Here is a 26,915-nt window from a genome sequence, read left to right as displayed (position 1 = left end):
GGGAGGGGAGTGAGAAAGGCCAGCACTTTTAGGTTAATTTATATTATTGTCCCAAGCATGGGCTCAGAGGGCAAAGAGTGGTCTGCCATGGCAACTGTGACTCACAGCCCCTCACCGCCAGCTGAACTGTGGACTGGGTGGCTTCGGAGAAGGGCTGAGCCCCGCTCCCCTCCTTCTGGGCGCTCGTTGCACACGTGGCGGCGAGCCGATCGAACCAGAGCCCTTCTGGTACTGCCCTGGGGAAGGTCCCACTGGAAGGGCGCACAAAGCCCACTGAGTCCAACATCGACTTTCACAAGTGGGGAAACTGAACCCCAGAGAGGGGGAGTCACTTGGCCTTCCACACGGAAGCCGGAAACCTCGATCTGGGTTCTCTCTTCTCCTTCTCTATTTATTTCCAAACTTCCATACATGCAGATTGTCTCTCCCGTTAGGCCGTGACTCCCGGAGATCGGGGACTGGTTTTTGCCCTTTTTTATCCCCGATTTTTAGCACGGTGCCTGACACGCAATTAATGTTTGCTGACTGTTGACTGAACGGATGCTAAGCAATTAGTAAATACTGACTTATTGAATTCAGCAGAATAAGATTGAATCAAATTGAATTGAACTTGCACGGAACCCAGATCAGAAGTAGAAGGAGCCGATGAGGAAGAGAATGTCATGTGAACATTTCAGTCTCTATCCCCAAGAGAAAAACATCTCTCTCAACTATTTTCACAGCCCCATGCTGATGCTGCCTTGCTCCCTGTTTGGTCATCCTCGATCAGGACAACGGACAGGGAACTCCAAGCCCCTGGATTCAAATCCAACTCAATTGCTCTGGGCTTCCATTTTTTTATCTGAAAAAATAAGAGGCTTGGAATAAACAACTCCCAAATGCCCTCTGAACTCTGAGACTGGGAGGGGCCGGTTTCTGCTCCACAGGAGAAAATCCTCCCATCAATAAAATCCCAGCTCCGTTTCAATTCTGAAGAAGAACACATCCTCCATCCATGCAATTGGGGAAATCCTTTCAATCTCCATTTATGTTTTCAGCCTGTACCATTCCACAGAGATAATGAATGAATGATAAGTTTTCTCTCTTTATTCTGCTCCACAGAAGGCAGGATTTTCCCTTGCTGAGTCCAATTTCATTAAAATTCCTTCTTTTCCCTTCCCTGTGGGAGAGGTAATAACAGGGTGTGGTGGAAAACAGGACACCGGGACTGGAGGCCCAGATCCCATGCTTCTCCCTGAGGAGACGATGCTCATGATCCACTTGGAGGAATGGATTTCTCTATGTGACCATGAGGAAATCAGGACACCGGGACTGGAGGCCCAGATCCCATGCTTCTCCCTGAGGAGACGATGCTCATGATCCACTTGGAGGAATGGATTTCTCTATATGACCATGAGGAAATCAGGACATCAGGGTTGGAGGCCAAGATCCCATGCTTCTCCCTGAGGAGACGATGCTCATGATCCACTTGGAGGAATGGATTTGTCTATGTGACCATGAGGAAAACAGGACACTGGGACTGGAGGCCCAGATCCCATGCTTCTCCCTGAGGAGACGATGCTCATGATCCACTTGGAGGAATGGATTTCTCTATGTGACCATGAGGAAATCAGGACACCGGGGTTGGAGGCCCAGATCCTATGCTTCTCCCTGAGGAGACGATGCTCATGATCCACTTGGAGGAATGGATTTCTCTATGTGACCATGAGGAAATCAGGACACCGGGACTGGAGGCCCAGATCCCATGCTTCTCCCTGAGGAGTTGATGTTCACGAAGGAATGGATTTAGTTCTGTGACCATGAGGAAGTCAGGACACCTGGATCTCAGTTTTTTCAACAGAAATGCAAACACGATAATTCTCGCATTGTGGGATTGTCATGGGAAAAGCACGTCATAAACCTTGCTATGTTATAGAAATGGAAATTATTCAATTATTAAGAAAGAGAAATGGAAAGGAGGAGGAGGAGAATAAGAAGGGGAGTGGAAGAGGAAACATCACAAGATTTTGGTATCAAAGGGCTATTCCCAAGTTAAAAGAACTCTGTGAGTCTGTACTCCCAAATGGTAGAGCTCACGAGCCCCCACCAGCGTGTTTACCTTAATTCTCGTCAGTCAGAGGAATACAATTCGCTTAAAGCAAAGACATTCACTGAAATGGCAAAGTCGGGAAAAAGGCGCTTACCGAGATCTTGGTAAAGATGTAAAGGAACAAAGAAAGGACCGAGAGATAGACTTGGATGCGCTGCCCACCAAATCGCTTCCGGAGATATTCTGGCATTGTCACCACCTGTGATGTAGGCGAAATAGAAGATCAGTCCTGGAAAGGGTCACACAGGAGTCTAAAAAACAGGAAACTCCCCTTGTGGATAGTTCCCAAGACCTAGTTTAGACATGACTGGGTCAGTCAGTTCTGACTGAAGATTCTTGGTGGCCTATTTACCTATAGATCATAAAGATGATATATGTTATATAAATAACATAAGAAACACATTTAGGTGTAGAAGAAAAAAGTATACATATTCCCACAATCATACAATTACCGCTTCTGTGGAAAGACCAGAAAGAGAGAAAGACGTAAGCTGGATGAGCAGAAAAAGGAAATTATGCTCTAACGAGGTTTGGATGGGAAGAAGGCCAGAGGTCGAATTGGGGATATTGAAATTTGAGAGAACTGGAAATTAGGCGGAGGAGGAGAAACTGTTTGAAAGGTGATGGAGGGATGAGTCTGAAGGAGAGAAATAATTCAGGAAAAGGGGTCCCGATGAGTAGGACTCAAGGGAAGGAGAGAGTAGTCAGTGAGACAAATACAACGGGCAAGAAAGACAAATGAGTGGAGCAATTAAGCGTGAGTAAGAGAAGAGAAAGAACAATTGTCAAAGTGTTGGAAAGTGGATCAGCCATCTCACGCTTTCAAGCACATGCCCTGAATCTCACGCTCAGACACAAATCCCAAATCCGGCACCAGGTACCCACTTATACGCCGACTGACACACATCCACACTTGTAGGCACTCTGCTCACACTTCCACAGATACACACAGACGTGTGATCCCAAGCACATCTGTGGGCATTAATCCTTCCTCTCCTGCACTCCCATGAATCTGTCGCTTCCTCAGCTCTGGGAACAGAGACCAGCTGCCCACTGGGATGGCAAAGGAATTCTTGTCCAGGTAGAGGTTGGACCGTAAGCCTTCTAGGCCGTCTCCCTCAGTGATTCTGGGCCAGTCAGTCTCTTGGGGATACCAGAAGCTAAGCTTTCTCCGGCCCCTCAGTGCAGTAAGTCGGTTGTGTTTCCCAGGATTCTTTCAGCCCCCCATCAGCTGATTCTATCAGCAATACTTGGAGGTAGGTAACCAAGTAACAGAGCAATACTCACCCCGGCCTTGATGTAGATTGGTACAAACACCCAGCCGAGGATCACCACCAGCACCAGGGCCTGGAACCGAGAAGAAGCCTTAGAAAACCACACAATTTGTCTCCCACCCTGACCTAGCTATCACCTGCAAATCCAGTGACCCCAAAGGATTTCAACTAAGATGGGTCGTCCCATGAGTACAGTATAACTCAGCCTTCCCCACGCTTTGGCCACAGAAAAGCTCAGGGACAGAGTTTCTCAGATAGCACACATAGACTGGAAGGCTCCCTGGCCAACGGCCCCAACAGGGACCGGACCTGGCAGGCAATGCCGAAATTCCCCTCCCAGCCCTGACACCCCCTGTTCTAAGCCCCCTCCCAGCCCTGCCATCCCCTGTTCTAAGGCCCCTCCCAGCCCTGCCATCCCCTGTTCTAAAGCCCCTCCCAGCCCTGCCATCCCCTGTTCTAGGTCCCTCCCAGCCCTGACATCCCCTGTTCTAAAGCCCCTCCCAGCCCTGCCATCCCCTGTTCTAAGGCCCCTCCCAGCCCTGCCATCCCCTGTTCTAAGGCCCCCCCCCAGCCCTGCCATCCCATGTTCTAAGCCCCCCCAGCCCTCCCATCCCCTGTTCTCTCTCTGAGCTGTTCCTCCTAACTCCAACACTCCGTGTCCTTGTTTGACTCACATTCCATTCAAAGCCTCCCGTGGCAATGCCCGCTGCCGCTCCAGTCCCAGCCAGCCCCACAAAGTGGCCGCTGCCAATGTTGCTGGCGAAGAGAGAGGCGCCGATCTGGAAGCAAAAGATGAGCCAAGGTCAGGGACCTGATGCTGAACCCTGGGAGATCATCTCGTGAAGGGTTCCCTGGCTGGGGCTCTGGCCCCCTCGGGAGAAAAGAAAGATGGCAAGATCCTGGCCGAGACAGGGCTCGGCCTGGCCCCTGGGCCCAGGCCAGACGGGGAGAACCTTCAGACAAGGCTGATGAGAGCTGTGGACGGGGCTGGGAGACGGGGAGAGGGCAGGAGCCGGACAGAAGACGATCCTCAGGAAATCTGTCATTCCTCGGCACCCCCAACCATGTCCACCTGGGCTCGGGGAGGCTGTGGAGGCTGCCCCAGAAGCCCACGGGGAGCCCCGGTGTAGTTAGGAAGAGCCAGGGACCGAACAAAGCTGCTTTTAATTACGTGATAAATTGCACAGTTTGTGGAGAACGCAAGAACAAGTTCCATGTTTTCCCACTGCCACAAAAGTATTGTGAGACTTGGGGTTCCCCTTCTGAAAGGTTAGGGAGTCGGCCGAGATGGTCCCTGAGGAGCACTGCGGCCCCTTCCTGGGAGCTCCCTGGCTCCCCAGACCACGTGATTCACTCTTGTTCTGTTAGCAGGCAGGTGTCTCAGCACCACACACTCACCCACGGTCCCACCTCCTGTTCTGAGAAGCACCGGGGCTTAATCACTCAATAAATCCATACATATTCATATAAATATAATTTCTATAAATTTATGCGTAATACATATTATAAATATAATTTTATACATTTATGTATATTACAAATAGAAATATAATTTTTATAAATTTATATATAATATATTTTCATATTTCTCTAAATATATATGTATAATATATAAATATAATTTATATATCATGTATAAAAATATAATTTATATAGTTTATATAAATATAAAAATTGGTTAAGCACTATTATGCACGTGCCACTTGGGTAAGCACTGAGAATTCAAAAAGAGGCCAAATGGCAATCCCTAGCCTCCAGGAGCTCACATCTCACGGGGGAAGCAAATTTGTACTAGATAAATAGGAAATAAGGAGCCTAGGGAGGCTGCCAGAATTAAGAGGCGTTGGGAAGGGGTAAAAGATGGGGTTTTAGCTGGGACTTGAAGGAAGCCGGTCTTTGGAGGTGAGAAGGGGGAGTGTTCCAATAGGGGGTGCAGTCGGAGCCAGAAATGCAGGCTCTGGTCTGTAGAGGAGCCAGGAGTCCAGGGTTACGAGGTCAAAGAGTATGAATTGGGGAGTGAGGAATAAGAAGACTTCAAAGGTAGGAGAGGGCCGGGTAATGAAGGCCTTTGAATGCCAAGTAAAGGACTTTTTATTTGATTCGAGAGGTAATAGGGAGCCACTGGAGCGTATTGGGGTGACAAGATAACAGGAAGAAAGCTGCACTTTGGGAGAATTTCTTTGGTGTTGGGACCTGGGGGGAGGGGGGACAGCAGGACCCTCCCTCCCAGCAGGGCCCGCACATTTCTGGCATGAGGTGACGAGGCCCCGGCCCAGAGCGAGGGTCTATCCGAGAGGAGGAGATGACATCAACGGGCCTTAAGGGATCTGATGGGGGCGAGCTTGAGAGAGCGCAGAACCCGGGCGGCCCCTGGGTTTCCAGGCGGAAGCATCGGAAGGAGGACGTTGCCCTGACACTCACAGAGAAGGGAGGAGGAAGCGGAGGCCATGATGAGTTTGCCTTCCTCCTGACCGTCGGAAGGGCATTGGGAAACGGGAGGTTGGAGGTCAGCGGAGGGATCGGGCAGGAAAGGTCGATTTGGGAATCGCCAGGAGAGAGCCGATAATTAAATTAGGGATGAGATCACCGAGTGAAACGGGAGAGAGGGAGAGGAAAGAGGGCGGGGACAGAAGCTTCTGGCACAGCCGCAGTGAGTGGGAGCGAGCTGGCTGAGGATCCAGCAAAGGAGAAAAAGAGAGCGGGAGAGACCCGGGAGAAGGGCCTGCCCCGAGAACCCAAAGCTCAGAGTTTCGGGAAAGGGGCGTCACTGTGCTGCAGGCTGGGGAGGTCAAGGAGAAAGAGTCTGCGAGGAGGCCCCGAATCCGGCGCCCGCGAGGTCACCGGGAACTCTGGAGAGCGGGGCCGTGGAATTCGCGTAATGGTCTCATTACTTAAATCGCCCCGTGTGTTTCCATCGGGCTGGAACCAGTTACCGCGGGCACGACCAGTGCTTTTGGAAAGGACGCGGGGGAGGTGACTCGGTGGCTCCGTCACCACAAACCAGGCTCCCTGTCCGGCCCCCACCCCCACAGAGGCCCGCGGCATCGCCCTTCTCCAGCGTCCCGGGCTTGTGACTCCGGGCTCTCTCCCCTCCTCCAGACCCAGTCACTGACAAATCCCGCCTGTGGGTAACCCCTCCCAAGGGCGGGCAGAGCACAGAGAGCGGCTCGGGAGCCAGTCTCAGGCGCCTGTCTGCCGTGCGACCCTGCGGGAGTCACTTAACCCTGACTGCCTGAACTTCCTCATCGGCCAAATGCGCCAGAAAAGGACATGGCAAAGTGCTCAGCGCCAGCGTTCTCCCTCCGGCCCAGCCTCCTCTCTCTGCTCCCACAGATCCCGGCTCAGCTCAGGCCGTCACCAAAGTAACTGGGACGGGTTATTAGCCCTACAGGGTCCCCCGATCTCAAGTCCCTCCGGGCTCCATCCTTCCCGTCTCCTTCCTCACTCAGATCTCTTCCTCTCCAACTCAATTAATTCTTTCCATTATCGCTCAAATCAAATACGATTCCTCTGTTTGCATTTCCAGCCTCATTGGACACTATTCCCTGACTTGTGCCAGAATGGTCTTCTCAGGGAGGCTGGGGGCGCAGTGGTTAGAGCACCAGCCCTGAAGTCAGGAGGACCCGAGTTCAAATCTGGCCTCAGAAACTTAACGCTTCCTGATTGTGTGACCCTGGGCAGGTCACTTAACCTCAGCAAAAACAACAACAAACAAAAACAATACAAAACAAAACAAAAAACCAGAATGCCCTTCTCTCTGTTTCTTATACTCCATGTCCTCCGTGCCTTTGCAGTGGCTAGGCTCCCCCCCCTTCCCTCATCTCTACCTCCTAGAACCACTCGCTTCCTTCAAGACTCTGCTCAAACACTACCTTCTTGGTGACACTTTTCCTGATCTTTACAGCTGCTGGTGCCTTCTCTCAGCTACCTTGTCACTAACTACTTTGTGTGTATTTGTAATTACACTCTTTATAGCTATTCTATTTTTTTTTTTAGCTGAGGGAGTTGGGGCTAAGTGACTCACCCAGGGTCACACAGCTAGAAAGTGTTAAGTGTCTGAGGTCAGATTTGAACTCGGGTCCTCCTGACTTCAGGGCTGGTGCTCTAACCACTGCGCCCTCCAGCTGCCCCACTTTATAACTATAATAAACCGCCTCCCTCCCCCCTGCTTGTTTCCGGACTAGATTGTGACATCCTCGTGAGCCGGGCTTTTTCACGCTTATCTCTGTAGCTTCAGCACGTCGTGGCTAGAGCAGGTGTTCAGTAAGCGCCCGCTGATTGCCTGATACTCATTTTCCTAAGTCAGGCCCGACCCGCAGAGGCCAGAGTTCAGAGAGCTTCCATGTCAGCACTGTCCCCACTATCTTCCCACTATCACCTTTAGCTCCCGATGAATTATTAATCCTAATGCTAGATTATTAAGGGGGCAATTAGCAGCAATGATTAACCGGCCCTGGTTAATCCCTAATTCCCATGATTCCTTCCCGCTCAGCTTTGGCTCTGGGTCTGATGGGGAAAGGCCCCTGGGTCTCCCTCCCCCCAGCCTTGCACATGACCCCTCTGGCTCTGGCCGGTGGCTTCGGGTCAGGGGCATGGCCTGCTGGATCCCTCCTGCTTCTCTTGTAATGTCATAGAAAGAGCTCAGAGTTGGAGGAAGAAGACCTGAGTTCGAATTCTAGCTCAGGCCTGTGCTGATTGTATCTGCTCCCGTGGGCTTTATATCTTAATATTTGCATGTACTCCCTCTCTTTCTCCCGCCCCCTGCCCCTCCCCCCAATCCCCATCCTTAATTAATTTCCTGGAGTTACAATTTCTTCTTTGTTGTGGCCCCCTCAGCACCAAGGACAGCGCCTGGCTTCTGGGACCATAAATACCTCGATGGCCTGATTTGGGAACTGTGTGCTCTTAGTAAATTACCCCCCCCCCTTTCCTACCCCTCCCCTCCCCTCCCCACCCCCAGGCCTCAGTGTCCTGCCCCACCCCCCTTCCTCAGCTCCCTCTAAGGAGCTCCTTTCACTTCCATGGCTTGCGATTCTGTGATCCTTTCTGTCAGTTTCCTTCTAAGGAGAAGTAATGGGGAGATCCCGAAAACCTGAGTTCAAATCCTGCCTCGTGTATTTCCTGTGTGACCGGAAGCTGCTCTCGTTTCCTGTTGGAGTCTCAGTGACTTCATCTCTAGAGTAGGGATCATTACGCTGGCACTCCCTACGTTACCGATTGTTGGGGGGGAAAGGCTTTAAAAGCCTTAGAATCTGGCCCAAAGAAGGGATTTTTTCCCCCTAAATGGGAACAGAATGCTGAGTCAGACCAAGCTGGCACATTGATTAGTTTCAATGAACGTCTTTGTTTCTTTTTTCCCTTCATTCTTTGCTATAAGAGATAATTCTCTGGGTAGGGAAGGCAGGAGAGATAGATTTAAAACATAATAAAGCTTAAAGCTGGGTCTATTTACTGTGTGACCCTGAACAAGTCATTTAACTTCTGTTTGCCTCGGTTTCCTTAACTGTAAATAAAAATACAATAATAATAGCACCTACTTTCCAAAGTTGTTGTGAGGACCAAATGAGATAATATTTATAAAAAGCGCTTAGCATATAATAGGGGACTATATAAAGATTTATTTCCTTGCCATTTCCCTTAAATCTTTAATAAGTTAGAATTGCACTAAGACTTTTGGTACATCTTATATTTGAAAGAAAGGTGATTAAAGTCAAAAGGTATCTTTAAAAATTAATTAAAAACAAAATGGAAACCTTCGTGCACTCTAGGGAGGAGAGGTTTGGCTAGCTAGCATTATGATGATTTTTTTTCAGGCCCAGAACTTGAAGTTATCTGTGATTTCTCCTTCTTCCTTTCCTCCCCCCAAGCCCTGAAGATCTTTCCTTCATTATGACCTTTATAGTCATCCCAGTTCATCCCCAGTCTCTCCTGCCCATCCCCAAGTCAGATAGCCATTCCTACTAGCCTCACTTGTTGCAGTAGCCACTGAAATGAACCTCCTTGCCTCCACGTCTCTTCCCCTCCAATCCATCATGAATTGACTGAATTTCAGAGTCGAAAGGGACCTTTGAGGTATCTAACCTCACCCATTCCTGAAAGGAGTTTCTTTTACAATACCTCTGACAAGTGGTCATTCAACCTCAACTGGAAGACTTCCAAAGATGGGGAGCTCACTACCTCCCAGCCAGTCCACTCCACTGTGGGACAGCTCTGGTAACTAGAACATTTCATCTGATTTGAAGCCTAAATCTGCCTCTGCAACTTTCACCGATTACTTCTAATCCAGCTTTCTGGATTGTGGCAGGGGTCTCACATCAGCCTTTCAAATATGGCCCAAGCCTTTTCTCTGGGCTCGACATTCCCAGTTCTTTTCACGGAACCTCCTGTGCTATGATCCGGAGGCCCTTTATCAATCCTGGTTGCCTTCCTCTGGCCTCTCGCCAGCTTATCGATGCTCTCCCTGAGCCGCAACGCCCAGAATGAAACACGATCCTCCCAACATGGCTGATCGAGGGCAGAGGACAATGAGACTTGCCCTTAACTTACTCATCAATTCACTTTCTTGGCAGCCGCATGTCCCGCTGAATCACACTGGGTTTAGCGTCTACTAAAGTCTCGGACTCTTCCCCACGTGAGCCGCTGCCGTACCGCGCCCATCTTGTCCTTGTAAAGTAGATTTTTGCACCCAAGGCAAGTCCCTCCATCCATCCCTATTAGTCGAGTCGGCAAGTCATTATTAAGGGCCAGTTGTGTGCCGGGCACCGCACTGAGTGCTCAGAACACACAGAAAGACAAAGGATAGTCCCTGACCTCAAGGGATTTCCAATCTAACGGGGAGGAGAGAATGAAGGCCAATAACTTGTCAGACAGAACAGAGACAGGATATTAACTGGACTTCAACTTGTTCAATCCAGCCCACTTTCAACTTGAAAAACTTCTGGATGCAGCTTTCTATATTCAGTTCTGCTTATTCTTTCCTTACCCCAACTCATTTACCAGCTTCCTTTTTAAGTCGTTTTTCAGTTATACCTGATTCTTCAAGTTCCTCCCAAAAATTGGGTTTTCTCGGCAGAGATAGCAGAGCAGTTTGCCGTGTTCTTCTCCAGCTCGTTTTACAGAGGAAGAAACTGAGACAAATAGGATGAAGTCATTTGTCTGGGACTGCACAACGAAAAAGTGTCTGAAGTCAGATTTGAACTTTCTGATGCTCAGCCAGCATTCTATCCATTGCACTACTTAGCAGTATCTTAATATCTCCCTATGGCTTCTTAAATAAAGTCCGGGTTCTCAGACTAATGAAAATCGATGCTGAATTAGAAGCCAGGATACCGGGATTCTAAGATTTGCTGTCTCCACCAACTAGTCGTGTGTCTATGGGTAATCCACAGTTTCCTCTTCTGTAAAATGTGAGTGTGGGGGGCAGCAAGGTGGTGCAATGGATAGAGCACCAACTCTGAAGTCAGGAGGACCCGAGTTCAAATCTGGCCTCAGACACTTAACCCTTCCTAGCTGTGTGATCCTGGGCAAGTCACTTAACCCCAATCGCCTCAGCAACAAAAAAAAAAAAAAAAAAAAAAAGTGAGTTTGTAGATTTAGAGCTAGAAGGGACCTTCCAACCCCCTTCAGGAGTCTGGGAGAGAAATAAATAGAAGAGAGGAATTTGAACCATATGAGCTAGAGAACCATTGCTAGACCACAGTATCTCTAAAAATCATCCCATCCCTCCCATCCTCTGAGTCAAGGCAGCAGCGAAGGAAAGGGATGTTGCTAGAATTCCTGTACTGCTCTAGGCTACTTAACTAGAACTTTCCCGTACACCCAGACGTTTAAAGCTATCTGCTCGTACGGGAGACGGCAGGAGGATCCAGGGGACTCTCTTTCCTTGGCTCATGGGCTGGAGTGACCACAATTCAAACAAGTCCATTCGGAAGCATCATTGTTGGAGGACCACTAATCCCTGTATCAGCTGTAGGACTCCTTCAGGACCCTGGCCAGCGACACTTCCTTGGAGCTTGGACATGAGCCCTTCGCTGCTGGACTTTGGGGAACTTTATTGGAGTATTTGACTTTTTCGGAATCCTGGATTTAAAGCTAGAAGGGTCCTCGGAGATCGTCTGCTTCAATCTCCTGATTTTCTAGAGGAGGACGCTGAAGCTCCAAGATCATAGAGGTAGCAAATGGCCAAAGGGGGAAGCCAGGAAAGTAGACTTTTCAAAGTTCTTTCTCACTCTGATCCCAAGCCAAGAGGCTGCTGCCTCTGGTTAGATAGTCAGCCTTTGAAGGCCAAAAACCACCATCCGGGAGGTGGCTAGGTGGTGCAGTGGATAGCGCACCAGCCCTGAAGTCAGGAGGGCCTGAGTTCAAATCACTTAACACTTCCTAACTGTGTGACCCTGGGCAAGTCACTCAACTCCAATTGCCTCAGCAAAATAAAAAGCACCATTCAGGATTCAGGCATCCAGGATGCTTTCCATGGTTCCTGGTAGTAATGACCTCTGTCTGCCTGCTTCATCGGCTGTAAAATGGGGGTAGTATAGCACATACATTAAGAGGATCAAATGGGAGATTTGTAAAAGTGCTTAGTATGGTTCCTGGCACATAGTAGGTGCTATATAAATGCTTATTTCTTCCCTCATGTTAGAAACCAACTGTTCAGACTCCAAATTCAGTGCTTTTTTCTCAGTACTATCATGTTTATTTTACACGTGGGTTTCCAAAGGTCAAATAACTGGCCAGGGATTAAACAGTAAGTGTGAATTTGAACTCGGGTCCCCTGGTGACAAGTTTAGGAGGCTTTATGCATACCATGCCCCCTTCCTCAAGTTTTTCCTCCCCTTTCTTCAGGCCAAACCTAAATATAACCCTGACCTCCAGAATGAGGCCGACCCCTCTAACGCTTCTTGCCACCCAAGCCCTGACCTCTAGCTATTCCCCCTTGCCAGCGAGCTAGGTCCCAGTCCTCGGGGAAGAAAAAGGCCTCTGTGACTATCAATCAGTTCTCCTCTCCAGTAGTTCGCACCGGGCTAGAACTCTCCCCACCACCCCGGTCTGGAACTTCCCCAAGTCCAAGAAGTGCCTTAGTCCTTCAGTAAGCCCTGGGTACCCCCCAAAGGTCCAAACCAAACGAGTCCCCAGATTTAACCTAGAAAGACTCTCCTTATCCTGCCAGAGAGGTCCTGAGGTCTAACTGCTTCCAACAAATCCCAGCCAAGCCTCAGCTCTGGACAGGAGGCTGTAAGGACCACAAAACCTCACAAGGCATGGTCTCTGGCCCCTGCGTTATAGAGCACAGAAATTACAACTGCCAGGAAAGCACCTGGCAAATCCAAAAGCCCTAGAGGGGGGTGATTGGTTGTTTTAGGGGATGATCAAACCTATAATTTCATTGGTGTACGGAAACTTTTAGGATGGAAACTCAGTCTACGAATCGCGACTTTCTCTGGACCTTAGTCTGAGGGAGCCGCCTGAGGCCCTGTGAGGTTCGATGACTGCCCAGTGAGTATGTGATGGGGCAGGATTGGGATCCAGGTTTTCCTGTTTCCGAGGACATCCCCTTGCCCACTATGATGCACTGCTTTTCATATTAGATAGATAGACAGACAGACAGACCGATCGATCAATGAAAAGATAGATAGATGATAGATAGATGGATAGACAGACTGACAGAGAGATAGACAGATAGGCAAATAGCTGAAAAAGAGGTAATCGATAAGATGGATGAATGGATGAAGGGAAACATAGATGATAGATCTCTATATACATTATTATTATTATTGCTAAAAATAAGGGACATCATAAGTTCTAGTGGAAGGGGAAAAACTGTGCACATGAAACGGGGCCACACAGGTGGAAATGTCACAGATTAACATGTCGTAAGAACAGAGGACAGAGCCAGTGGGAGACGTAAGACTAGATCCCGAGCTTTTTTCCGGCGCCTCCACACAGATGTCCTTCCTTACCTGGGATTCTACATTTAAGTCCCATAGATCTATAGAATCAGTCGGTCAATTAACATTGATTCATCTCTTACTATGTGCCAAACTAGATGCCAAGTGCAGTCGTCCCTGACTGCCCCTTTCTGGATTTCCCTGGAGGCTAGAAGATGTTTCATCTGCATTCTCCATGCGGTCAGGTGGCAGCCATGTTGTTTGTCCCACATTACGCCCAGACTTGCTATCTGAGGAAGCCCTGGCTCGGCAGACAGAGCCAGAGTTAAAATCCTGCCTTTTACTTACTTACATGTTCTTGGACAAGTCATTTCTTGGGCCACAATTTCCCCATCTGTAAAATGAGGGTATTAGACTATCTTGGTTTTCAGGACTCCTCTATCCCAAAAACAATGATTCTACATCCTTGAATTAGTCCCTTCCCCAATCTGTGCCTTTTTTTTTTCTTATGGCTTAGCCCAAAAGATCTCTGAGATCCCTTCCAGCTTCAGACCAATGGGCCAGGTTACGTATCCAGGAATAAGTAGTTTCCTCACCTATAAAAGGAGGAGGGGCAGCCCGGACAACTTCTGGGACCCACGTTCAGGCTGTCTATCATCTGCGCATCTCCTTTGGGAGGTTAATATTTGGGGCGGCCCATCTTTTGACCTCGGTCCAAAATCCATTGAGGGCCACCTAGCATCAGTCCATCGACCGCATGCACTTATTGAGCACTTACTGGATACTTAAAACATGGCTGGACACAGAGTAGGTATATAAGAAATGCTTCTTCATCGACTGACCGAGTGCTGGTGGATTGGGCAGACGACAACGTGAAGCCCGTCCATTCAGGACATCTCCTTTCTGAGCCTTGAATAAATATTTAGACACCAGCTTCCGAAGCCGAAGCTAATTCAGGGACAAATAATTTCCCCCGGAGACAATGACTGGATTCTATTCTGGCAGATTCCACCCTTCGTGAACTCCTCCCCCCAGCAAGCCCAAGGGCTCGCGACTCAGGAAACTGGAGGTCTGCCATCAGCTTGGGGACAGAAGGCATGCAGGGTAATGACGCCGAGGGTCATAAAGAGAGACTTCAAAGGGGCAAATTTAGCCGTGATGTCGGGAAAAACTTCCTGGTCATCAGAACCCTGTGAAAGAGGGACTGGTTGCCTTGAGAAGTAGTGAGGTCACTGTCATTGGAGGTCTTCGGATGAAGTTCAAGGTTCGAACTGAAGTCGCCACCAAACGGTGGTTCTGGGATTCAGACTTCCAAGAAGCTGCAACTAAGGCCTGATTATGTGAAAACCAGATTCCATGAAGAGGTCAAACTTAACTCGAATTCATCCTGATTATTTCCTTTGGGCTGGAACCAAATACTACTTTTATATAATCAGGACTTTAAATAGTGTAAATGAAAAGACACGCGAGTGTTTCATTGGCTCGGTCACTCACACCCACTGGGTCCTGGCTTTGTCATTTTTGTGGCCAGTGTAGGCGCTTCGAAAATGGTCTTTGATACACCCCCCCTGCTCCTTTTCAGAGGTGGGGGCTCCATTTGTGGGGATTAGTGCAGAAAATGCCCTTTTGATTTGAGGTGCTGGGCAGTTTTACTGAATTTTTTTCTCTTTCTTTAAAAAAAAAATCCTTTGTTATAGAGGGCAGCTTTCTTGGAAGAGGAAGCAGAACGATGGGGAAAGGCAAAACAAAAGATATCAATGAAAATGGTTTTTTTTTTTTTTTTTTTTTGCTGAGGCAATTGGGTTAAGTGACTTGCCTAGGATCACACAGCTAAGAAATATTAGGTGTCTGAGGTCAGATTTGAACTCAGGGCCTCCTGAGGGCTGGTGCTCTCTGCACTGTGTCACCTAGCTGCCCCCAAAATTTTTTTTGAAGAAAATGGGCCTTTTGAACCATTCTGTGCTCCCCAAACTCATCACCTTATGGTCAGGCTCTTAATAAGCCTCCTTTAGACTTAGTGAGGCTGGGCATTAGGCAACATTACTTAGCATGGTGCCTGGCATATAGTAGGTGCTTAATAAATGTTGACCAGTTGATTGACTGACTGATTAAACAGTTATCACCAGGCTCACACTAAGTCCTTCCAGCCCAGCAGTACCTGTCAAGTCTTGTCCTATGCAGATCCTGGGTCACCTCTGTGCTGAAATGAGGCCCCAAAAGAGACTAGGTCATAGCAACTTAGGTGTCAAAGGTCATTAGATGCCATTCCTAACTAGACAGGAAAGGACTTGCTTAAGGTCACCCAGGTGAATTCATCCCATCTTGACTTATCTAACCCCAAGCCCGGGGACCATTTGTGAACATGGCATTGTCAAGTACGCACAATATACAGAGGAAACTGAGGCTTCTGGAGCCATATCGTCCCCACGGGGGGCCCCTGGGGGCACAGCATCAGGAGTGGAAAGAAACAACCTCCAAAAACAGACAGACAGACAGACAGAGAGATAGAGAGATAGATAAGCAAATGAATGAATAAATAAACATACAGACAGACGTATAAATAGATAAGTAAATGAATGGACAGACAGATAAGTAATGAATGAACGAATGAATGGACAGACAGACAGACAGATAGACAGACAAACAGATAAATAGACAGACAGATAGATAGATAAATGAAACAGCCTCCAAGCTCCAGCCTCATTCCCTTCCTTATGGTTGAATAAAGCTTTGCTTCTTTCTGTCGGTGGGTCTGGCCAAGCCGTGCTGGGAGACAGAATCTCAGAGTTGATTTTCTGGATGCTTCGGGGAAGGTGTCTCTAGGCCTGCCGGGGTTGGGGGAATCGCAAGGGATTGATCACTTCCTTGGTGGGGCTGACAGCCCAGCCTTCACCCAGGAAGGAGCCCTAGAAAAAGCTGGGTCCTAGAGAATGGGAGTGGAGCCACATGGCCAAGAAACCCAAGGAACGGGTGAGATAGCGAGTGGCAACAGCTCTCTGAGGGCGAGAGACCCCCCTGCATTTGTGACCCCTGAGGGACTCCCCGGAGGCCCTGGCAGATCTTCCTGCCAGCTCTATGAGCCCCATCGAGACCTCAGTGCCTGGAGCCACTGCTGTGTCTGGGCTCAGGAACCACAGGCCCATGAGAGCAGGAAAGAGCCCGGTCCGGGGAACAGGAGGCCTGAGTTCCAGTCCGAATCCTGTGTGACCTTGCCTCTGGGAGCCTCAGTTCTTGGGCTGTCCAGCTATAAACTCACCTCCCTCAGCATTAAGTAAAATCTTCTCCTGGCATTCCCTCATGAGAGGGAGAGAGAAGCTAGAGGGCTCCAAGACCTTTGAAGAGTGTGGGCCCACTGCAGACCTTGGCCGGAATGGAGCGTCGGAGTGCCGTCCAACAAGGGGGGACGAACGCAAAGAAAGCTGCCCTGAGACCAAAAGGCAGAGCCAAAGGTTGGAGGTCGTGGGGACCATCCAGCACGGAGACCGGCTCTGGGGACGAGGAAAGAAACCTGATGACATCGCAGAGGGAGGGACAGAAATCCTATTATTCTGCTTGATGTATAAAAATTACTTCACTGAAAGGTAAACAGAACCCAAGCCAGTTTGTTTGCCTGGGCTGGCGTTCGATAGGGTAAATTCTTGGGAAAATATTTCGTGATTAGGAAAAAAAAAAGTGGCAGAGTGGAGAGAGCACCAGTCCCGAAATCAGAAAAAACTGAGTTCAAATGTGGTCTCAGACACTTTCGAGCTGGGTCACTTCACCCTGTATGCCTCAGTTTCCTCATATGTAAAATGGGCTGGAGAAGGAAATGGCAAAACACTCCAGTATCTCTGCCCAAATGGGATCATGAAGAGTTGGACGCGACTGAAAACAACAACACATTTTGGTGCCTTGGGACAAAGTCCTAACCGTACCACCCTAGTTTCAGCTCTGGGCACTGGAGAAATCTATACTCTCTGGGCCTCCATTTTTTTCTCTGTTAAATGGGAGGGGGGAAAGCCCCATCCTAGAAGAAGAAGGATTAAGTTCTAGATCTAACTAACTAACTAACTCAGTTAGCTTCTGTAAACCTCAGTTCTCGGACTATCCCGCTCTGAATTTATTTTAGGATCAAGTAGAAATTTGGCTCTCTTGGATCAAATGATCTATAAAAGATTCTTTCAGCTCTCCGTGCTATAAGGAAATGGCACTGCAGTTCCTCTGCCAGGAAATCTCCCAATAGGGTCATGAAGAGCCAGACATGAAAACTAAGTGAACAGGTAACCTTTGGATAGCTAGGGACTCACAGGAACCTCGGTGAAACTTCAAAGCCCATGACTGCCCGGGAGAGCATTTCTACCTTAATCCACCAAGTGGTGAGCGGAACCCGAAAGGCTGATGCAGCTTCTTTGTCGGCCAGAACAATTCCCGCCTGGAGAATCCTCTTACAAAACCCTGGGGAACCAGCCTCCCCACCCTGGCAGCTACAGTCTTCTGCTGTCACCATCCTCGCCCTAATCCCCTAGGCTTCAGGCCCAGGGAGAAACCTGCAGGGATTAAACTATTGTTGGGTAAAAACCTTGGACTGAAGGATCTGTGTGATATCATGTCGGGGGCCCCTTAAAGACCCCACTTCCCATGTCCTTCCGGCTGACCCCCACCATCCCCACTTCTGTCTTGCTTTCCCAGATGGATTAGCCACGAGAAGAGAAGAACTTCATATCCTGGCTGCCTCTTAACTTCCCTTCCACAGGGGAAACTTGATATGTCCCCCGAGCCAGAGAAGAACCCAGAGTCTTAAATCTACTGGCACCCCTCGGCCCCCTGTCATTTCTTGGGAAAAGGAAACAGAGGGCTTGCCTGAAAGCAGAGAAACCCCAAGCTGTGGGTGAACAAAGAACAGCTTAAGAAAAAGTTTAGGAGGAGGAAAGGGAGGGAGAGGAGGAGAAGGAAAGAGGGAAAGAGAAAGAGGGGAAAGAAAGAGGATGGAAGAGGAAAGAAAAAGAGGAAGAGAAAAGGAGGAAGGGAAGAAAAGGAAGGAAAAAGAGGAGAAAGAAGAGAAGGAAAGAGGGAAGGGGAAAGAGGGTAAAGAGAGGAAAGAGGAGAGAAAAGGAGGGAAAGAGAAGGAGGAGGAAGAAGAGAAGAAGGAAAGAGGGGAGGAGGAGGAAGGGAAAGAAAGAGGAAGAAAGAGGAGAAAAAATAAGGAAGAAAGAAGGAGGAAGAGAAGGAGGGGAAGAGGAAGAGGAAGAAGAGGAGGAGGGGAGAGGGAAGGAGGAGGAAGGGAAAGAAAGAGGAAGGAAGAGGAGAGAAAGGGAGGAAGAGGAAGAGAAAGAAGAGGAGAAGGAGAGAGGGAAGGAGGAGGAGGGGAAAGAAAGAAAGAGGAAGGAAGAGAAAGAAGAAGGAGGAAAAAGAGGAGAAAGAAAGACAAAAGGAGGAAGAGAGGAAAGAAAGAGGAAGAGGAAGAAGAGGAGAAGGAAAGAGGGGAGGAGGAGGAAGGGAAAGAAAGAGGAAGAGGAAGAGGAAGAAGAGGAGGAGGGGAGAGGGAAGGAGGAGGAGTTAGATGATGACAATGACTATTAAGATTCAAGACCAGCTCATTGCCACCAGCAATTTCAAAAGGGCTCTCCTTAAGAAGTCCATATTTAGAGACCAGTCCAGACTGCAAGAAAAGGGAGAAACTGCCGCCCAACCAGCCAGATGTGACCTGGTGAGAATGACACAGCAGGGGCTCTCCATTTTCAGGAACAAATACATGACAAATTCCCCCATACTTTCCTACAATCCGAAAGAATTCCACCAAGGAAGGGAGGCCTGAACTATATATAAATTGTCCCCACAAAAACTTTAGGACCCAGTTTTTAAGAGATGTCACTACGCCAACCACCAGGCTACCTGGAATGAAAAGCTCTCAAATTATAGAGACCTGAAAGAAATCATGGCCATTGGGAACAGGACGAGGCGCCTGTCAACCCTGTTGGCTGCTCTACTACTGGGACTGTCCACCAATGTTTAAATCCCAATATTTATATTCAATTTCAAACAGTTCTATTTTATCTTTCTGTGCAACAGTCCTCTGAAAATGAAACCTATAAAGCTGATAATAGGGAAAGTCTTTTCCTATCTCCCCTATTAATATACATGGCTTTCTTTCCATTCAATCCACAAGCTCTTTGAGGAGAATTAGATGGTACCATGGCACAAAGAATCAGGTCTCATCTTCCTGAGTTTAAATCTAGTCTCAGATACTTCCTAACTGTGTGACTCTGGATAAGTCACTTAACCCTACTTGACTCAGTTTCCTCATCTGTAAAACGAGCTGAAGAAAGAAATGGCAAATCACTGGTTTCTCCAACAAGGAAACCCCAAGAGTTGAACACAACCAAAAAAAAAAAAAAAAAGTTAAACATAAGCATTCTGAGCCCCCAGGGACAGCCTAGTTTTTATATTGATAGTCTCAGTTCTCAGCACAGAGTAAGAGATAAATGGTTTTTCTTTTTCATTCATTCATTTGTTCAAAGAATCAAACTGATATGTTGACAATCTGTCTCAGCCTCTATGGTCCAACTCTTTGATGAGAGTCAGAAATGATGCTTTAAAGTCTTGAGTTTAATCATCATTTCTATGCTAATAATTCTCTTATTTATATAGCCATCTCTCCTGAGCTTCAATTGCACATCACCAGTTGCCCAAACTCAACGTGTCCAAAAAAAGAACTCATCACCTTCATCCCTCCCCAAATCCCTTCTTCTTCCAACCTTCCCCACTTCTGATAAAGATATTACCATCTTTCCAGTCTCCCAAGTCCAAAGTACCATTATTTTAACATCTCGTGTCCAAAGTGCCCTCCCAGAGAGCTCTCATCCTTTTCCTTTAACTGCTAGTTTTCTCTTCCCCAGCTTCTTTGTCTTTAACTATTTAAATTTATTTGCATCATTCTTTATATTTATTCTACCTCTCAAACTCCTGCTCTCACCATCCCCACAATTCCCCTCGTAGGAAATTTTGTAGCCCACAATTGTATGGGCTACATATGTAGCCCAGTTACATTTACAAAGTGCTTTTTTTACAGCACCCTCAACGAAGTTGTCAGTACAAAAATAATTACACTCATCTTCCTGATCCCTTGAAACTCAGTTAGGTCTCTTTGTCATAGAAATCCACTTCCATCAGAATACATCCTCATACAATATCGTTGTCGAAGTGTATGATGATCTCCTGGTTCTGCTCATCTCACTTAGCATCAGTTCATGTAAGTCTCGCCAGTGGAGAAAGGGTCTTCGCCAAAGTCCCACAGTTAAGACTCAAACTCTTAGCCTGCCTAACTTTTTTTTTCCCATCAGCCAATGTTTTTTTAAATTTTATTTTAATATATACTATTATATAGTATAATATATATATATGCTATTGAATATTACTTTTTCAATTACATATAAAGATAGTTTTCAACATTCATCTTTGTAAGATTTTCAGTCCCAAAGCTTTTTTTTTCTTCCTCCCTCCCTTACCTCCTCAAGATGGCAAGTTAAATACGTACAATCGTTTTTAACATTTCCATATAATTCGTGTTGGAGAAGAAAAATCAGAAGAAAAAGGAAAAATCACGAGAAAGAAAACAAAACAAAATAAAACAAAAGATGAAAATAGTACGTTTTGATCTCCTTCAGTCTCCACAGTTCTCTCTCTGGACGTGGACACAATTTTCCATCCCACGTCTATTGGAATTGTCTTGGATCACTCTATTGTAGAGAAGAGCTAAGTCTATCCTAGTTGATTATCACGCAATTTTTCTATTACTGTATACAGTGTTTTCCTCATTCTGCTCACTTCACCCAGCATCCGTTCATGTCTTTCCAGGCTTTTTCTGAAATCAGCTGCTGATCATTTCTTCTAGAACAATAATATTCCATTACATCCATATGCCATAACTTATTTAGCCATTCCTCAACTGATGGGCAAATGCATGCTTGCCAACAATGACTATTTTGTGGAAATTCCCACAGGGCAAGAGCTCATTTGGCAGCCAGGAAAAATGATACAAGGACTCTGAAGGTCTCTTAAGAATTTTAGAATTGATTGTATGACATGGGAGACACTGGCCTAAGACCACCCGGCATGGCGTGCTCTCGTCACAGAAGGGACTGTGCTCTATGAGCAAAGAAGAATTAAATTAGCTCAGAAGAAACACGAGATGTGGAATTCACCCAAATTGTTCATAGGGACTATTTATGTCCGGCCTGTGAGAGCATTCCGATATCCTGTTGTTCTAATCAGCCACTTGATTCTGCCACAGTGATATCGTTTTGGTTTTCTTTGAGAACAAAGGACAACAACCAACATGATCTCTTTAGGATAAAGACCCAGTAGTAGCACTGTCGAATCAAAAGGTATCCCCAATTTGATAGCCCTTTGGGCATAGTTCCAAATTTCTCTCCAAAATGGCTGGATCAGTTCACAACTCTACTAACAATGCATCAGCGTCCCAGTTTTCCCACATCCCCTCCAACATTCATCATTATCTTTTCCTGTATCTTAGCCAATCCGATAGTTTTGAAGTGGTATTCAGAGTTGTTTTAATTTGCATTTCTCTAATCAATAGTGATTTAGAGCATTTTTATAAGACTTTAGATGGCTGTAATTTCTTCACCTGAAAATTGTCTTTTTATATCCTTTGATCATGTATCAATGGGGAAAATGACTTGTATTCTTGTACATTTGATCCCATTCTCTATATATATTTAGAAATGAGACCTTTGCCCAAAACACTCACTGGAAAAATTGTTTCCCAGCTTTCTGCCTCCCTTCTAATCTTGACTGCCTTAGTTCTGTTATGAAAACTTTTCATTTAATGTAATCAAAATTCTCTATTCTGTATATCATAATGTTCTCTATTTCTTGTTTGGTCATAAAATCCTCCCTTCTCTGAAGATATGAGCGGTAAACTATTCCCTGCTAATTTTCAATCATATTTATTAAGCACTTAATATGGGCCAAACACTCGCAACACAAGGGCAAAAGGGAAATTATCCCTCCCCTCGAGGAGCTTCCAGTTTATTGGGAGACACAACATACACACAGCTCTTTTACCTCAGCATGTTGCCTCTCATTTATATTCCAATTTGAGAGACATGATATTACAGTAGATGTCCTGGGGTTTGTAACTGGCGGCCCTGGGTTCAAATCCCTCCTCTGAAACTTAAAGGCCCACCGAGTGAGTTTGAGCAAGTCAGCACTATTCCCTCACCTGTAAAATGAAGCGGTTGGATTCGATGATCTATCTCTAAAGTACCCTCCCTCTCTGCTCTCTGCTCTCTGCTCCCATGCTCCTCCACTCTCTCATAAAGTTTTTGATGGTTTCCCTCTCTTTGATCCCCCCGGGCCAGAGCCACCCTCAGGGGCTCAGGGAAGAAGGTGCCCTCGGTCACACCTTCCTACACACAAGCTCTGACACGGCCCCGGCTGACTTTGTTTGCTCCCCCCTGCAAATCATTTGCTTGTAAGAAACGAAGGTTAACAGGAAAGGAAAATCTCTGGGAGGAAATGGGAGCGTGAAGCCCAGGGACCCCCCTGAAACATGGCCGGGCAGCCCAGCCCACTTCTCTCTGCCTCCCATAGGTGCCAATCGGGTGCCGGGACAAGGTTTACCTTGGGAAGTCCTTCACTGTTTAACTACAGGTCATGTGTTAACGAGGAATAAGAAAATGGGACCGATAAAAAGTCAGGCCCGAAAATTATTAGTCGGGGAGGGAGAAAGGCAGACGGCAGGCATCTTACAGAAGGATCCGCTTTGGGATTCTCCTGTTCTTAAGGTTAAGCGTCTCCAAGGGAGATACGGTTCAGTGGGAAAAGCCAATGGCTTGGGAATGGGTTTCTAGGGGGAGGGAAAGGGGGTTGCTTGATTTCCACGAATCTCAGTTGGGAAATGGGAGATTTAAAGAGAGTCAACTAGTGCTAGACCCATGCTAGATTCTGGGACCTCCCTGGGCCCGTGTCCTCATCTGGGAAATGTAGGCAGTGCATCTTACAGCCGACAAGGTCCCTTCCAACTCTAGGATGCCAGGCTGCAAGCCAAATTCAGAGACACACAGAGAGACAGAGAGACAGAGAGAGAAAGAGAGACAGAGACAGAGACAGAAAGAGAAAGAGAGACAGAGAGAAAGACAGAGAGACAGAGACAGAGACAGACAGACAGACAGACAGACAGAAACTAGTTTATGGTGCACCTGCTTCAATCATTTCAGCCACAATTGTCCTCCCACGTTTGTCCCTGCTCTTCATTCACGCAGCCTCTGCCCTCTTTCAAACCTTTGTCTCTCACCGGGACTATTGTGATAACTTCCTCAATGGCCTTCTTTTCTGATCCTCCCAATTATTAAAACTTTTACCCTTTTGAAATCGCCTTATTTTCCTTGGTGTTTATTTACTTGACTGAGTTTTTTGATCATGGTAGTATGTGAGCTCCTTAAAGGCAGGTTCTGCTTCATTCCCATAGCGTCTAGCACATAATAAACATTAAATGGATGTTCATGGGTCACAGCACCGTACCCGGCACACAGTAGGTGCTTAATAAATATCTATTGATGAGCAAAAAAGATGTCAGATTTTGCAGTAAGATGTGAGTGATAGAAAAAATCCTAAAAACTAATTTGGCCTTGAGGACTGAGTGCTCCAGCCTTGAGGATTGAGTGTTTCAGCCTTGAGGGCTGAGTCCTCCAGCCTTGAGGATTGAGTGTTTCAGCCTTGAGGGCTGAGTGTTCCAAACTTGAGGGCTGAGTCCTTCAGCCTTGAGGACTGAGTGTTCCAGCCTTAAGGGCTGAGTCCTCCAGCCTTGAGGATTGAGTGTTTCAGCCTTGAGGGCTGAGTGTTCCAAACTTGAGGGCTGAGTCCTCCAGCTTTGAGGATTGAGTGTTTCAGCCTTGAGAGCTGAGTCCTCCAGCCTTGAGGGCTGAGTGTTCCAGCCTTGAGGGCCGAGTGCTTCCAGATTATGTGATGAGAAGAAAGAACAGGAAGCCAACGGCTCTGACTTAGCTACAATAGTGAGTTCCTCTGGGAGAGACTTGTTATGTGGTATATAATGTTATGTGATCCTCGTGGATACAAAACTTGTTCCTGAGTCTCTAGTTTGTGTGTTTGCAGAATGAAGGGATAGAACTAGTTTAGCCAAAGGTCCGTTATCTTGTCTCTATTCTAAAGTCCTTCCGGCTCCGACGTTCTTTGGCGCCAGAGAAAAATGGGTGCTCGGAACATCCCGTGAAAGTTACTTTGGAAATATCGTGTATTTTATGCCAATAAATCTGACAACCTAAGTAAAATGGAGGAATAGCTACAAAAATATAGATTGCCCAGATTAACAGAAGAGGAACTAAATGACTTAACTAGTCCCTTTGGAGAAAAAGAAATAGAACAAGCTATTAATCCACTCCCTAAGGAAGTATCGGGTCTTTGCCCCCCAAGTTCCTGATCTGAACTTGCTCTCCTGGAATTTTCCTCTTTCTCCTAAAAGTTAAATGAGAAGGGCGCTGGGGTGGGGGAAGGGAGGAGAGGGGGAGGAGGAAGAAAGGCAGGGGAGAGATAACTGGTTTAGCCAAGGCTTCTGGGTATGAATGTCCGGCCATCGCCTCATCATCTGATTGGGGCTGAATCAGCCTTAGGAAGATTCAAAAGGGATGAATGGACACACTGTTATTAAATTCTCTCTTGCAGAATCATGGGGCCAAAGAGAGCCTTGAAGCTCATGTGGTCCGGCCCTCTCGTTTTGCAGATAAGAAAACGGAGGATTGGGGAAAAGGACTGGATGGCGCAACAGAAGCCTAGAGATGTCTGTGCTAAAAAAAAAATGTGCCTAATAAATCAGGACTAGAGAGGAGAAGTGAGGGGAGTGAAAGGAGGCAGAAAACCTGAGTTCGAAACCCAGCTGTGCGACTGACTCACAATGTACCTTAGCCAAAGAAGTCACGCTCCAGAGGCCTAAGTTTCCCCACCTGTAAAGTGAGGAGGTTGGAGTCCATGGACCTCTGACTCCCATCCTGCCTCAGATGCTGTGAATGTGGCCCAAGGAGATGCTCCTGACATCTCCATCTTTCCTGACCCTAATAGCGACACCGTCAGCACTTCACATCGACATGCCCGTGAGTTCACCGGAAGGGACCTCAGAGAGTCCTCTATGTGGGGAGCTAAGGAAGAGATGACATTTCCTCCCCCACTTCGGACTTCGGACGCTTCCTCTCTTTTCAGATGAGGGAGGTGAGACCAATCTCAAGGGACTTGCCCGAGCTCACTCAGACATTAAGCATCAGAAGGGGTCTCTCCTCCAGTCCCCTCCGTTCAAACCAGGGCCCAGGGTCACTTACTGAGGGAGGGGGACTGGCACCCGCTAACCTTTCCCAACAGCCCGGGACAAAAAAAGCCCAATCACGTAACGGGGGTCGTCCACAAGGATGCCCCATCTGGGTTCTCCTGACTCCAAGGCTCTGGCCAGACTGGCTTCTTCCCAGAACTGGCTGAACGCTCCGGGTAATCTGCCATTGTCAAGACCCAGCCTTTGAGATGACCTTTGAGTTCGTTCCGGAACGAACAGAGCTGAGCAGTCAAGGTCCAGCCCCAATAAACTAATCCAAGACACTTTTTGCAGATGAAATGAGGAGAAAACTACGATTAACACCCTGGAGGAAAGCAATTTTTAAAAAAGACTGAGGAGTGTAAATGTTTATTTTATCCCTATTGCATGAAAGATCCCGGGCCTAGCTAAAGTGAGATATGCTCCAGATTTGACTTTCTAGGGCTCTTAAATCTAATAGGTGGGGACAGGGGAGGACAGGGCCATTAGTAACTATGGTGTGGTGGAAAGTGGGACAAGTACAAAGGAAAAGTCAGGGTCAAAGCTAGCCGCCGAATCCAGATGAAAGGCAGTGGACAGGTGATGAAACATGCCCCCCCCCTTTCAGGAAGAGGGCAGGGGCTACAGGTGCTAAGTGTTGCATATGTTATTGGGTTATGCGGTCACCGTGTCCACTGGTTTTGCTTGGATGGTTTTCTGGGTAACAAACAAGGAGCGCTTTGGGATTCAGGAAGGGAATGTTGGGAAACATCTCCAATGTATGAAAAGAAAAAAAAAAAAAAACAAAGGGCATAAATTCAACTCAAAAAAGGATAATAGCGTTCCCCCATGTCACACTAATCACCAATTCAATCATACTGCAGTGTGAGATCATAGAAAAAGTGCTGGATTTAAGGTCACAGAACCCTGGTTCTATCACTATCTGTGTGACCCTTTATAATTCACTTCCCCTATATAAACCTCAGTTTCTTTGTAAAACAAGAGGGATTGGACTTGATGAATTCTGAGATCCCTTCCACTTCATGATCCATAGACCCACGGTCTTCCCAGGACTTGATTTCCCCATATATTAAATTTACAGACTTATGAGTCCATGACCGTGGTCTCACTACCTGGTTGATCCCAGGAAATTTCTGAATCTCTTTAGGTTTCAATTAGCTAGATGTACTGGACTTGGAATCAAAGAGAACCATAGCAAGACTCAACCTCTTTCACAGGGAGGGAAGGAAGGAAGGAAGGAAGGAAAGAAGGAAGGAAGGAAGGGAAGGAAGGGAAGGAGAGAGAGAAGAATGGAAGGAGGGAGGGAAGAAGGGAGGGAAGGAGGAAGAGAGGGAGGGAGGAAGAAAGGAAAG

General features: G+C 47.2%; 1 protein-coding gene across 1 annotated transcript in view; it reads right to left on the bottom strand.

Moving 5' to 3' along the window:
• Positions 1-26,915, bottom strand: part of SLC5A1 (solute carrier family 5 member 1) — a 63,383-nt gene that overhangs the window by 30,688 nt on the left and 5,780 nt on the right. Inside the window, exons 3-5 of the mRNA XM_051973178.1 lie at positions 4,038-4,142; positions 3,377-3,436; positions 2,184-2,288 (exon numbers count right to left, since the gene is read on the bottom strand). Of these exons, the coding sequence (XP_051829138.1) occupies positions 2,184-2,288; positions 3,377-3,436; positions 4,038-4,142 (270 nt within the window). The remainder of the gene's footprint in view (positions 1-2,183; positions 2,289-3,376; positions 3,437-4,037; positions 4,143-26,915) is intronic.

Source organism: Antechinus flavipes, chromosome 1, assembly GCF_016432865.1.
Source record: "Antechinus flavipes isolate AdamAnt ecotype Samford, QLD, Australia chromosome 1, AdamAnt_v2, whole genome shotgun sequence".
Classification (NCBI taxonomy): Eukaryota; Metazoa; Chordata; class Mammalia; order Dasyuromorphia; family Dasyuridae; genus Antechinus; species Antechinus flavipes.
Note: the sequence above shows the minus strand (reverse complement) of the source record. Positions and strands in the feature narration are given on the sequence as shown.